Source organism: Pelophylax lessonae (genome assembly GCF_965119305.1).
Source record: "Pelophylax lessonae genome assembly, chromosome: 6".
NCBI lineage: Eukaryota > Metazoa > Chordata > Amphibia > Anura > Ranidae > Pelophylax > Pelophylax lessonae.
In genome coordinates, this window is record NC_138773.1 from 4,009,384 (window position 1) to 4,024,890 (window position 15,507).

General features: G+C 45.2%; 1 protein-coding gene across 1 annotated transcript; it reads right to left on the reverse strand.

The window, feature by feature from the left end:
• Positions 1-11,423: 11,423 nt before the first annotated feature.
• LOC309558346 (taste receptor type 2 member 143-like) lies at positions 11,424-12,164 on the reverse strand (the record flags this gene model as incomplete). The annotated part of the gene is made up of 1 exon (XM_082261413.1): positions 11,424-12,164. The coding sequence occupies one exon, from the start codon at positions 12,162-12,164 to the stop codon at positions 11,424-11,426; it is 741 nt and encodes a 246-aa protein (XP_082117539.1).
• Between the last annotated feature and the right edge of the window lie 3,343 nt (positions 12,165-15,507).

Sequence of the window (15,507 nt, forward strand, 5' to 3'; positions counted from 1 at the left end):
ATGCCCCCCTTTTAACCCTACACTCCCCTTCCTGTATACACTGCCCCCTTTAATCCTACACCCGCCCTTTATGTACACACTGACCCCTCTCCTGAACACACTGCCCCCCTTTACCACTACACCCCCTTCCTGCACACACTGTCCCCTTTAACCCTACACCCCCTTCCTGCACACACTGCCCCCTTTAACCCTACACCCCCTTCCTGCACACACTGCCCCCCTTTAATCCTACACCCGCCCTTTATGTACACACTGACCCCTCTCCTGAACAAACTGCCCCCCTTTACCACTACACCCCCTTCCTGCACACACTGCCCCCTTTAAACCTACACCCCCTTCCTGCACACACTGCCCCCCTTTAACCCTACATCCCCCTTCCTGTACACACTGCCCCCTTTAACCCTACATCCCCCTTCCTGTACACACTGCCCCCTTTAACCCTGCACCCCCCTTCCTGTACACACAGCCCTTTTTAACCCTACACCCCCTTCCTGCACACACTGCCCCCTTTAACCCTACACCCCCTTTCCTGCACATACTGCCCCCCTTTAATCCTACACCCCCTTCCTGCACACACAGCCCCCTTTAACCCTACACCCCCTTTCCTGCACATACTGCGCTCCTTTAACCCTACACCCCCTTCCTGCATACACTGCCCCTGTTTAACCCTACACCAAACTTCCTGTACACACTGCCCCCTCCTGCACACGCTGCCCCCCTTTACCACTACACCCCCTTCCTGCACACGCTGCCCCCCTTTACCACTACACCCCCTTCCTGCACACACTGCCCCCTTTAACCTTATACCCCCCTTCCTTCACATACTGCCCCCCTTTAACCATACACCCCCTTCCTGCATACACTGCCCCCCTTCCTGCACATACTGCCCTCTTTAACCTATACCCCCCTTTCTATACACACTGTCCCCCTTTAACCCTACACCCTCTTCCTGTATGCACTTCCCCCTTTTAACCCTACACCATGCTTCCTGTACACACTGCCTCCCTTTAACCCTTCACCCTCCTTCCTGCACCCATTGCCCCCCTTCCTGAACATACTGCTCCCCTTTACCCTACACAGACTTCCTGTATACACTTCCCCCCCCCTTTAACCCTACACCCCCCTTCCTGTACACACTGCCCCCCTCCTGCACCCACCGCTCCCCTTTAATGCTACACCCCCTTCCTGCACACACTGCCCTCCTTTAACCCTACAACCCTCTTTCCTATACACACTGCCCCCCTTTAACCCTACACCCCCCTTTATATACACACTGCCTTCCTTTAACTCTACACCCCCTTCCTATACACACTGTCTCCCTTTAACCGAACACCCCCTTCCTGCACACACTGCTCCCCGTCCTGCACATTCTGCCCCCCTTTAACCCTACACCCTTCTTCCTTTATACACTTCCCTCCTTTACCTCTACACCTTGCTTCCTTTATACACTCCTCCGCCTTTAACGCTACACCCCCTTCCCGCACAAAAAGCCCCCCTTCCTGCACAGACTTACCTGTATAGACTATAGCCCCCCTGTGATGTGTGTTGCCCCCCTCATTGAACTGACCTGAGCAGCCTTGCTTGACACAGTGAGCAGTGCATGTTTGGAGTACCTGGTCTGTCAGTCCCGCCACCCAGCTCAGTGCTTCCACGGTTCCACCTGTCAGCAGAGTTCATCCACCTGCTCCTGCAGCCTCCGGTTCTCACACTGCAGGTCAGTGACGGGAGAGGGGCCCCGCCAGGTGCAGCACATCCTCCAGCTGCCTCTTCAACCTGCGCCTGAACTCCTTCATCTCATTCCCTCTCCTCCTCCAGTACACTCCTGCAGATCGGGAACACTGACATCTCCAACCCAAGCTCAATGCTGGTTGGTGATGATAGGTAGCGGTTGGAGGCTTAGCGCTGACTTCAGCTGAAGCGAGCGGCGATCCGCATCTTCCAGTGAATTACCTTTTCCGGTGCCAGGATCTCAGCTCACTTCTGCTGTGTGCAGGTGCACCAGTGTGTGCGGGGGAGGGAAGGCGGCTCTAGAGGTGACATCAACTGGGGATAAGGGGGTGACAGGAGAGGAATTTGACACTGGCCATGACTGTTACCTAGGTGGCAGTGCGCCCTAGGAGGCTGCCTAGTTCGCCTAGCAGTAGAACCGGCCCTGCTAATAATATACAGTTCTCTATAAGAATCAGTAAACTACAAGTGATGATATTAGTGCAAAGTGCAAACATATGTATAAATGTATTCAACCTTATTATTGAATATGTGTAAAGTCCATTGAAGAGGTGCCAGTCTAACAAAGTGCCCAGAGCCTTAACAGCACAAAGTCACTTTTATTTTATTTTATTTTATGTTTGTATTATATGTGTTTACAGTACCTTTTATTTATCATTTTTTCACATACACATGATAATGGATAACAATGCACTCAATGGTGGAAGCACCAATTGACATTCATTGTCACCTGTTGATAAAGAAGCTGTATTGCTTTGAAACGCGTTCCTGTTACCAGGGGAGCATTGCGTTGTACTACCGGTGGATTTCTAGACTGTTCCTGGACCCCGGCGGCTCCTGCCATCTTTTCCGGCAATGTCGGTATCTCCAGCAGCAGCCAACGCTTCTCCCCAGCTTGTGGCCAAGGCGGGGAGTCAGACGTCCCTTGCGCGCACTTCACATTAGCTCCAGCATCCTCCTGCTTCCCACCGCACCCCCTCTCTCATTGTCTGTGAGTGTAATATTTTATTGGTTTTCATTATTACATATTTTTCACAGTATAGCACAATGAGATGTGCGCTCTTTTTTTTTTTTTTTTGTCTTTTGTCATTTTTTAAATTTCTCTCTCTCTGCCTTTGCTGACTTACAATAGTTTTAGGGATATGAAATGAGTGAGACCCACTTGACCCCCAGGCTATGTCTGACACTTCTCAGATATACAGTATCTCACAAAAGTAAGTACACCCCTCACATTTTTGTAAATATTTTATTCTATCTTTTCATGTGACAACACTGAAGAAATGAGACTTTGCTACAATGTAAAGTAGTGAGTGTACAGCTTGTATAACAGTGTAAATTTACTGTCCCCTCAAAATAACTCAACACACAGCCATTAATGTCTAAACCGCTGGCAACAAAAGTGAGTACACCCCTAAGTGACAATCTCCAATTAGCCATTTTCCCTCCCCGGTGTCATGTGACTCGTTAGTGTTACAAGGTCTCAGGTGTGAATGGAGAGCAGGTGTGTTAAATTTGGTGTTATCGCTCTCACTCTCTCATACTGGTCACTGGAGGTTCAACATGGCTCCTCATGGCAAAGAACTCTCTGAGGATCTGAAAAAAAGAATTGTTGCTCTACATACATAAAGATGGCCTAGGCTATAAGAAGATTGCCAAGACCCTGAAACTGAGCTGCAGCACGGTGGCCAAGACCATACAGCGGTTTACCAGGACAGGTTCCGCTCAGAACAGGCCTCACCATGGTCGACCAAAGAAGTTGAGTGCCAAGCTCAGCGTCATATCCAGAGGGTGTCTTTGAGAAATAGACATATAAGTGCTGGCAACATTGCTGCAGAGGTTGAAGGGGTGGGGGGGGAGGGGTCAGCCTGTCAGTGCTCAGACCATACGCCGCATACTGCATCAAATTGGTCTTCATGGCTGTCATCCCAGAAGGAAGCCTCTTCTAAAGATGATGCACAAGAAAGCCCACAAACAGTTTGCTGAAGACAAGCAGACTAAGGACATGGATTACTGGAACCATCTCCTGTGCTCTGATGAGACCAAGATACAATTATTTGGTTCAGATGGTGTCAAGCGTGTGTGGGGGCAACCAGGTGAGGAGTACAAAGACAAGTGTGTCTTCCTACAGTCAAGCATGGTGGTGGGGGTGTCATGGTCTGGGGCTGCATGAGTGCTGCCGGCACTGGGGAGCTACAGATCATTGAGGGAACCATGAATGCCAACATGTACTGTGACATACTGAAGCAGAGCATGATCCCCTCCCTTCAGAGACTGGGCCGCAGGGCAGTATTCCAACATGATAACAACCTCCAAAACGACCACTGCCTTGCTAAAGAAGCTGAGGGTAAAGGTGATGGACTGGCCAAGCATGTCTCCAGAACTAAACACTATTGAGCATCTTTGGGACATTCTCAAACGGAAGGTGGAGGAGGGGAAGGTCTCTAACATCCACCAGCTCTGTGATGTCATCATGAAGGAGAGGAAGAGAACTCCAGGGGAAACCTGTGAAGCTCTGGTGAACTCCATGCCCAAGAGGGTTAAGGCAGTGCTGGAAAAAAATGGTGGCCACACAAAATATCGACATTTTGGGCCTAATTTGGACATTGACACTTAGGGGTGTACTCACTTTTTATTTAGACATTAATGGCTGTGTGTTGAGTTATTTTGAAGGGACAGCAAATTTACACTGTTATACAAGCTGTACACTCACTACTTTACATTGTAGCAAAGTCTCATTTCTTCAGTGTTGTCACATGAAAAGTTAGAATAAAATATTTACACAAATGTTAGGGTTGTACTTACTTTTGTGAGATACTGTATTTATATGTGATTCTGAGCAGGTCAGCCACCCTGTAGCAGTAAAATCGATCAACCTGGGTACATTCAGCCTTCTTTAAGTACATGGTTCGAATCTCGGATGGACCCTGCTGAACAAGCTGAGATTCAAACCAGCTATGACCAGCCTTAGTCTTCATCAAGCCTTAACACAGATCCCCTGTGCATTCGGTTGTGATTTGATTAACATCTACTGTTCAAGCCCTGAAGAAGGATCTATCTGATGCTTTTAACCATTAAATGTTTCAAAAGGTCCTTAAAATGAGTGGATCTTTTGTAGCATAGTTACATAGTTACAGGCCACGGGTTTATCAATGGGTTTCCCTGCTGACAGCTGAATAAAATTGAAAAAAGTGGCGGTAAAAATAAATAAATAAATAAAAACCTGCGTGGGTCCCTCCCCCAGTCCATACCAGGGTCTTCAGGTCTGGAATAGATTTTAAGGTAAATCTCCACACTTAAATTGAAAAAAACGTGTTGCACCCCCCCCCCCCCAAATCCATACCAGACCCTTATCCGGGCATGCAGCCTGGCAGGTCAGGAAATGGAGGGGGGTGAGCAAGCGCCTCCCTCCTGAACCATAGCAAGCCACATGCCCTCAACATGGGAGGTGCTTTAGAGGAAGGGGAGCTCTGCCCCCACCCCAAAGCACCTTGTCCCCAGATCACGCCCCCCCCCCCCCATGTGAATGAGTATCAGGTAAATCGTACCCCTACCCATTCATCAAAAAAGTGTACACAATAAAAAAAACAGGACAAGGTTTTGACAAATCCTTTATTAAAAAATAAAATAGTGCCCCTCGATGAAAATCCATCATCAATCACGCCACCCGCCGACCCAAAAAAGAAAAAAAAAAAGAAAATGCTCCACCTTCTAGGATGGCCGCCCACCGAATGCCTCCTCCGCGCTTCGACAGTTCTTATTTAGGTAAGGGTAACCTTTGTTACGTCACGGACTGGTGCATGCTGGGCCAATGACGTCACAAGGGGGCGCGGACACCAGGTGACTGTGCCAGGTGGCCCCACCCTTACCTATATAAGAACTGTCAAAGCAAAGAGGAGGCTTTCGGGGGGCTGCCATCCTAGAAGGAGGAGTGTTTTTCTTTATCTTTTGGGTGAGTCGGGCCGCGCGATTGACGATAGATGTACATCAAGGGACACCGTTTTTTTTTTTTTTTTTTTAATAGAGGATTTGTCAAAAAACTTGTTTCCTGTTTTTATTTTTTTATACACTTTTTTGGTGAGTGGGTAGGGGTACTATGTAGTATGTCCCCCATACCTATTCACATGGGTGGGGGAAATCTGGGGGCCCCCTTGTTAAAGGGGCTTCCAGATTCCAATAAGCCCCCCACCTGCAGACCCTGACAACCACAGCCCAGGGTTGTTGGGAAGTGACCCTTGTCTTCACCAACATGGGGACAATATGCTTTGGGGTGTTTGGGGATGTTGAGGGCATGTGGCCTGGTATGATTCAGGAGGAGGGGCACTCCCTCCCACCCCCATTTTCTGACCTGCCAGGCTGAATGCTCAGATAAGGGTCTGGAATGGATTTTTAGGGGGGGGGGGACCTCACACCAATTTTATTTTTTACTTTGGCGTGGGGTTCCCCACTAAGGGCCTGGTATGAACAGGGGGGGGGGGACCTCACACCATTTTTTTCTTTAATTTTTCAATAGCCGTGTGGCGGCCAATGCAACCGTGAGTCAATTTAAATGTAATTTGACTCATTTTATTTTCTTTAGAAATATAATTTTTTGCTGCAGCAGGTTCTATACACTGTACAGATAGGTCACTTTACAGGCATACTAAGGGAAACCTCCAGGCACTATATTTAAAGGAATTTTTCATTTTTATTGTTGCACTTTAAGCATCATTAAAAGCACTGCTCCTGAAAAAAACTATCTTTTAAAAAAAATATATATATTGATACATGTCCCTCAGGGCAGTACCCAGACCCCTATATCCCTTTTATGGCCAATTATCTGCATATAAGTTTTCAAAATGGACACTTTTGATTTGTCCTGTTCAGCTCCCATAGACTTTAATGGGGTTCACTGTTCAGGTTAGAACTTTTCCACTGTTCAGAAGTTCTGCTGCGAGCTGAACAGGGGAGTGTTCGGCCCATCTCTATACACAATCCTATACCTACAGTTGTTTGAGAGGAAGGCAAAAAAAAACAAGTAAAGCATGATACCTAATCCCCCAATAGGCAATCAGAAACCCCCTGGATCAACTCTACCTACAGTGCTTTGCGAAAGTATTCGGCCCCCTTGAACTTTGCGACCTTTTGCCACATTTCAGGCTTCAAACATAAAGATATAAAACTGTAATTTTTTGTGAAGAATCAACAACAAGTGAGACACAATCTTGAAGTGGAACGACATTTATTGGATATTTCAAACTTTTTTAACAAATAAAAAACTGAAAAATTGTGCCTGCAAAAGTATTCAGCCCCCTTAAGTTAATACTTTGTAGAGCCACCTTTTGCTGCGATTACAGCTGTAAGTCGCTTGGGGTATGTCTCTATCAGTTTTGCACTTCGAGAGACTGACATTTTTGCCCATTCCTCCTTGCAAAACAGCTCGAGCTCAGTGAGGTTGGATGGAGAGCGTTTGTGAACAGCAGTTTTCAGTTCTTTCCACAGATTCTCGATTGGATTCAGGTCTGGACTTTGACTTGGCCATTCTAACACCTGGATATGTTTATTTGTGAACCATTCCATTGTAGATTTTGCTTTATGTTTTGGATCATTGTCTTGTTGGAAGACAAATCTCCGTCCCAGTCTCAGGTCTTTTGCAGACTCCATCAGGTTTTCTTCCAGAATGGTCCTGTATTTGGCTCCATCCATCTTCCCATCAATTTTAACCATCTTCCCTGTCCCTGCTGAAGAAAAGCAGGCCCAAACCATGATTCTGCCACCACCATGTGTGACAGTGGGGATGGTGTGTTCAGGGTGATGAGCTGTGTTGCTTTTACGCCAAACATAACGTTTTGCATTGTTGCCAAAAAGTTTGATTTTGGTTTCATCTGAGCAGAGCTCCTTCTTCCACATGTTTGGTGTCTCCCAGGTGGCTTGTGGCAAACTTTAAATGACACTTTTTATGGATATCTTTAAGAAATGGCTTTCTTCTTGCCACTCTTCCATAAAGGGCAGATTTGTGCAGTATACGACTGATTGTTGTCCTATGGACAGAGTCTCCCACCTCAGCTGTAGATCTCTGCAGTTCATCCAGAGTGATCATGGGCCTCTTGGCTGCATCTCTGATCAGTCTTCTCCTTGTATGAGCTGAAAGTTTAGAGGGACGGCCAGGTCTTCGATAGATTTGCAGTGGTCTGATACTCCTTCCATTTCAATATTATCGCTTGCACAGTGCTCCTTGGGATGTTTAAAGCTTGGTAAATCTTTTTGTATCCAAATCCGGCTTTAAACTTCTCCACAACAGTATCTCGGACATGCCTGGTGTGTTCCTTGTTCTTCATGATTGTGTCCCACTTGTTGTTGATTCTTCACAAAAAATTACAGTTTTATATCTTTATGTTTGAAGCCTGAAATGTGGCAAAAGGTCGCAAAGTTCAAGGGGGCCGAATACTTTCGCAAGGCACTGTATATGTTAGTATTCTGTTATATTATGTACATTTAGGGAAGAATCCTGGCCTTTTTTTAATGCCCGGTGCCCCTCTGCACACATCCAAGAATGTATTAGGAATGGGACCATATCCCCATGATGCACTGGTGGCAGAGCAATAGTGTAAAACAATGGACACACTAAAGGGAGGAAACGATTGCTGCATAAGATATTAAAACAATGTTTTACTTTTTATTTTACATGCACACAGGCTTAAAACTAAGATGACCCGACCACACATTGGATACAAGTTCACTAGACATTGCCGGTGTTCTATCAGATTTCCCTACCCCATCAGATTTCCCTACCTACGTAATTTCGGGTGCAGGTTCGTCATGCACCAGCTGTAGCCGCGTCACACGTTCTACTGCCCATGCGTGGAATAGGTAGGGAATTTTGATAACATTGTAAGGGGGTGAGGCAAAGTCCTACTGCGCATGAGCGGGCGCATGCGCACCAACGGATCAGGTAACGGCATCTCTTATAACAAACATCCATCCGATCTCCATGGCATACACTGCGCTGAGCCGACAATGGGACAATCCTATTCCCTACTCACACGCACATGCCCACTGTCTCATTATCGGGTCGGCGCAGTGTGGGGCATGGAGATCGGATTGTGGGGTCGCTGCAGTGTCGGCTCTGCACAGTGTCCGGTCGGCGCAGTGTGGGCCATGGAGAACGGATGGATGTTTGTTATCAGAGATACAAGTCGCCCCCGAAGTCGTGCAGAGTCGTGTCGCCTTAGTGTGAACCGACTCTTAGACAAATATTGATACATTTAGACAAATATTGATACATTTAGACAAATATTGATACATTTCTAAAGTAAAATATACAAAACATTATAATGCCATCTACATCTATTAAACACCCAATAGCACTGTTCACCGCTTCCCCCATGAGATGGACAAGGTCAGCTGTTTTCATCTCACTAATGTATCATTTTTTTTCTTTTTCATTTACAACTATGAAGGATGAATGAAATTTGGGGACGCACCATTGGTTCAATCTTTTCTTTGTATAGGGGTAATTACATTTATGTCATGTTTTAGGCAGAGATCTTTTCAGCTGTGACTCTAAAGTCAATGCCATCTACAGCACTGCAGGATGGAATCAGTCATTTCCATCATGAGATTGGTGAGGTCAGACGGCTTTGTGTCCAAGCTATATATATCAGGTCCATGGTACCAGTGTTTAGAAGAAATTGCCATCATTTCCAGAAGATGGACTGTGGTCAAGACAACTGACAAATGTCAGGGTCCTCTGTTTGTGGTAGTTGGTGCTGAAAATGGGATTTTGGAAGATCAAGGTTGATGTTCAGAGCTTGAACCTCATTATTCTCTTCTTGAAGGACTTGGAAATAAGTCTGAAATGTTTACACTTAGCTTTTCTCACCTTGTCCTGAAAGATTAAACCTAAAAAAAGACAAAAGGCAAACCTAAGGGTCACCTTCTGTTTGTGGCAGTCAATGGGTCTTTGGATTAACCAAGGTTAATATTTAGAGCTTAAGGCCTCATGCACACAGGGCGTTTTTTTTTCATCTTAAAATGGCCCCTCCATGTTATTCTATGGCCTCATGCACACACAGGCTTTTAGGAGCTGTAAGTGGCATAGGCGTTTTTAAGCTGTAAAAAAAAAACCCCAGGGCCAGTGCGTTCTGGGGCAGCAGCGTTAAGCTGTAAACAGGGGCTGACTGGCCGCTTTTGGCCCAGGGGTCAAGTACAAACCAGATGCTCATGGTGCAGCGACTCGGCCCCCCTCCTACTCTCCCTCTTCCTGGCCTCCTCCTTACCCATTCCCAGCTGGAGCTCCACTCCAGGTACTCTCTACTGATCCAGGTTCCCCACCTGGCCAGCAGGGGGCAGTTGGGGGGAGCTGGGAAAGCTCAATCAGGGCTGGCTGGGGGGGGAGAAGAATCTCCAGTGGGGCATTGAACTGGCCTCTGCTCAGACAGTTTACACCATCCATGCTGAGGGGGGGGGACTGCACTTTGTCCTTGTCTTCATCCCGCACTCAGTAGGTCAGTGGCGGGATTTTTTACTTCTCTTTACCAGTAATCCTTTAGACATGTCTAATAGAAAGTATTGGGTGCCGACACTAAAGGCCAGTAAGCCAAGACAAATCCTGCCACATCCCTAAGGACATGTGAGAAGAAAAGGTATCAAGTGTTATTGGTGTTCCAATACACCAGACCCTGAATAAGCCCCAGACATGTCTGTGGCAGAAGCAGTGCAGCCTTTTTACGGGGCATCAGAGCAACCGGGGGGCAATTGCCCCCCTGTTCCCTGAGTCAGTCCTCCCCTGGCTGTAAAAACGCCTGACACTGCTAAAGGCTGCTATAGGCTGCAAACAGCGTTGGGCCACGTCAGACATTTTTAAGCTGTAGTAGTTGGATTTGAGGTTGGAATATAGAAGAGGGCAGAGAAAGGCTGCTAAACGCTAACGCTGCTAAACGTGCATTAACGCCAATAGAAAACGCTTCTAAAAGCACGTTTTTGCAGCTGCTTTTTCCGGGCTACAGAACTGGCTTTGCAGCTCGTTTTTTTCAAACGCCCCGTGTGCATGAGGCCAACACCTCATTATTCTCTTATTGATGGACTTATAATATCGGAAATGTTTACTCTCATTGTCCCTCCCATTGTCCTAAAAATGAAAGCCCAAAATCTAGACACAACTTTTTCGTTCAGAATTTAAAGGGTTAGGACTTCTGCAAAACTAGCTCCAGAAGGTCAGCTAAGCTCAGCAGCCCCAAAGAGTGATAAGAGCATTTTACACATTGGACTTAAGAGTCTGACCAATATTTTTTCTGCACATTGGTGATATAGCATACAATTGTACAGCTGTCGGGACTATGGACCTAACCTGCACCCTTCTGATTGTGAGGACATTTCAACACCAGAGCGGTCTCTGTGCTCTCATATCTATTTGGGTGATATAGCATAGCCTTGTTGGTCATTTTAGAAAAAGTGCGATATATGGGGACCAAAAAATAGGCACGCTTTGTACATACCCCATGGCTCTCAAGTGGTGATAAGCTATGTGTATCCAAGGAGACAAGCTGGCATGTCCGGACATGGAGAATTTAGGTCTAGCTAGCTGATAAACAGCATAAATTCTTCATTACACACATATATAAAACCATAAAAATTCCTAGCTAGGTCAGTTCACTCAACCCCCCTCCCCCCTCCTCCTCGATTTTGAATATTTTTGGATTGTCTTAAGTTGCTTCAGCTTAATTGTCACCAGCTCCCCTGAAACAGAACCAGCTCAGAAGGTTCTTCCTCAGTCTGGGACTTGCCTTGATGATGACTATGGATTCCATTGTTGGGATGATCAGCATTATTGACTGGATGATGAAATACATATGATCGGTATTCCTATACACCTTTGTGAGATTAATTAAGTAACAGGAGAAGGACACGACTGAGAGAATGAGAAACATGGCCATTGATTTTATGAGGGTGACATGGACCTGAACATTGAAACCAGTCTGGCTGATGTTGTTGACGTGCTTCAGAAGAGACGACAGGGAGACCAGGAGGGAGATGGCAATGCCAGTAAATGGAAGGCAAGAGCCAAAGATAATGGCACTCGCCATATAAAAATAAGAAAGGGAATCATCTTCAATGGTTGTTCTATTCGTAGAATTATGTATAAGGGAACGTACCTTGCGTCTCCACATGTGCACAAAAACAGGTAGGGCCAGTGACCCGACTCCCGTCACGAAAAGCACCTGAGGCAGGAAAGCCAACAATTTTCTTTTAATCCAGAGAAACATTCGATGACTGAAGTTGGAGATGAAGATGGAGTAATAGATGCAGAGCCAGGCTGTCAGCCAGTAGCTGAAATATATCTGGTAGCCAATAAATACAGATGAGATGTAGTAAAATGGTAAATCACTAACTCCTGGTAACCACAATTTCACATCATTTACAATCCATGAACAGCGCATGGCAATTTTATTTATTCCCATGACGATGTGGATGAGGTTCACTGGATTTCTCTTACCACCCTCTGCCAGGCTTCTCCCATTGAAGAAGACAATGAAGGAATTTAAATAAATGACCACCAAACCTTGCAAGAGGCAAAATGCAAACCAAATCCACCGGAGAGGAGACATGTCCTGTCCTGCCCGGGATCCTGGCTCTGTCAGTGTGAGGTGACCTGAGGTTGTCACCTGGAAACACCAATACTCACTGAATCTTCATTATCCGACATTATGGGATATGATCACATGACGAGGTGCTTTACATGATGTCTGGGCAAAGAAAATCTCTTTTGCATGAGATGCAGGTTGATTTCTTTTTTTGGATGTGTGATAGCTCACTACTTTTTAACCAGTTCATTATTTAAAGCCTACATTCTGTGTACTGAGAGATTTTGAAGGGATGTACACTGAACAAAATTATAAATGCAACACTTTTGTTTTTGCCCCCATTTTTCATGAGCTGAACTCAAAGATCCAAGACTTCTTCTATGTACACAAAAGGCCGATTTATCTCAAATATTCTTCACAAATCTGTGTAAATCTGTGTTAGTGATCACTTCTCCTTTGCTGAGATAATCCTTCCACCTCACAGGTGTGGCATATCAAGATGCTGATTGGACAGAATGATTATTGCACAGGTGTGCCGTAGGCTGGCCACGATATGAGAGTCCCCACACTCCCAGTTTCTTGTGTATCCACTACTAAGTGACACCATATAGATGAGCCTTGTAATGGTATTCACCATCACTGGGGGTGAGGAGCAGATACTTAATGGCTTGAATTGCTTCAGATGGGACAGCAATATTTGTCAGCAATATCTTCATATAGAAATATGAAGATTTAATCCTATTTTACACTGGGAGACTTAGACTGTTATAGACAATTGCCATGAAGTCTGACTCCTAGATAATGTGTGTATTCCATGGCTCTGCATGCAAGACAGGCTTCCCTATTGTTTGTGCATTGAAATGGAATGTGTATTGTGTTAAAGTTTACCTGTCTCATTGTTAAATGTTAATGACCTCACATGGTTCTGTCCAGATGGCTAGATAATTGGTTTAGTTTCTGTATACACTTTCATCTGCATATGCTTCTGTAATCAGGCAGAGGGGAGGGATTGTGTACACTGTATGAGAGTGTAAAATTCTGTTTTCATTGGATTGTAAATGTCATGTCCAGTTCTCCACAAGGTCCACCTGGGCGGTAACCTTGTTGGGGAAAACTGTAAAGTCTGTTTCTTGTTCGGAAAAGAGTTATACTTCACCCTTAATCTAGAGTCCTGTCTCTCATTGGGGGAATCGGCTACAAGGGATTGCTATGTCCTCCATACTCCCTTGGATAATCACTAAGCTCTTGTAAGAGCTTGTGTAAGAGCTTGTCCTACTGCACTCTCTGGGGAAAGAGAGGTTCACCCACGGGAACCTGGAGCCTTGTCGTAGGTCCAGGGTGGGTAAGAGACGGTGAGATCCAAACCAAGCTGCGAGGTTTGTGGTGTCTGGTGGAGTGCTTGGAGCTCTCGGAAAGCACTAGGAGCTTCCGTCAATGGAGGTACCCGGCCAGGGTGCTTGTTGATCCATTACAAGCCTCTTACTGGATCCAGTGGCCCATCACATAACTGGTCAAATGCTCTTGTTAAATGACTTTGATCAAGATGATTCCAGGCATCAGGCACATGTCCCATTGGGATTACTCCATCAGCATAAGAGGATATGGTGGAAGATAAAAAATACATGCACAAAAAAATAAAAACACACACTAGGTCCCAAGCACTGTAAACTGTAAATAGGCACACTTTACGGAAGAACAAAAAGTGATGCTGCTGTCAGAATGGATGGAAAGACCAACTGTACACCAAAAACAACAAGATGGACCGTGCTCTTCAATTGGTTATATAAGATGCATTAAGCCATGGGAATATGTCCTAAAATGTAAGCTGGGTATTGAAGCATCCCAGGTAAGTGTCCACAAATGAAAGGGTTAAAGTCAACAATCAGATAATGATACCATGCTGGAAGCTGTAGGTATTGGTGGACTAATCTCCATCGTTCCACTTCTTTTCCTCTAAGTACACAACAAGGACATTAGTTGCTTGGAAGTATTGGCAATCGAGGCCATCCCTAGGGGCTCACTAACCGATAACGAAAGATTGTCCCTTCTATGCAGGAGGGAGACTTTTTGGATTTATACCTTTGGATCCTTGTCCCCTAATGGCCTTAATGAGGACCTAGAAATCCATAGTATTATTTAATTGGTAAATTTGCATGTTGAAGTCCCCTATTTGGTCCATTGGAGTCCATTGGGCTCTCCTTTATCATTCATTTTGGGTCTCTGAGTCATTTCTGATAAACATTTTCTAATCAAGTTTTATCCATGTTATCGCTTTATTATTTTCATCACATTATAACATCATGATTATTTTTCTCTTATTTTTATTTTTATTTTATATATACTGTATATATATATTTTTTTTCTTAATTGAACTATTATTTTTTTTTTTTTTGTTCATATAATTATGAACTAATCAATCCTTGTTTGTTATATGATCCCCTATCTTCCGGTGTCTTTCCCCCTCCCCCTTTTTATATTATCACTAGTGTTGAGCAAACACGGACTGTATTATTCGGGTTCATACCGAATAATTGGATTTTTGTTCGGTAATTGTATTTCCTGTTTTGTATGTAATGGCGCGCTTTTAATGGCGGGCTTTCAACAGCCAATCAACAAGCGTTTAACTGGTGTGCGCCATCACAGCCATGCCTACTAATGTATTAGTAGCTGTGATTGGCCATCTGAAGCATGTGACCATGTCTTTATAAGTTCGAGAGCCACAGCGCGGTGCGTCATTCTGCTGTGGTGTAGGGAGAGAGCACACATCATACGTCCTGGCTGCTGATTAGGGACAGACAGTGAAAAATTGTGCCCGAAAAGAATGCAGGGACAGGTCGGAGTGTAGGCAGGGACAGTTATTTGAGCATTTTAGGGACAGGCTGGAGAGATTAGGCAGGGACAGTCTACATCGATTTTGCAGTGTGGGGGGTGGTGCAGTGAACGATCTTTTTGCCCTTACTTGAGCCCACTGAGGAGGAGGAGGAGGGAGAAAAAAAATCTATTTTTATCAGTCTGTTGTGTGCAGCGTTCAGCTATATTTGAATACAGATTGCTGTTCTAATCTGCTATTTAAAAATTACAAATTTAAAGGGGATTTTTTTAAGAGCACTCACCATGCTCTTAACTACGTTTTGCTGCCATTTGCAGCACTCTAGCCCTTTTCCATTGGTGTTTTAGAGCCATTTTAGTGCCTGAAAGTTCGGGTCCCCATTGACTTCAA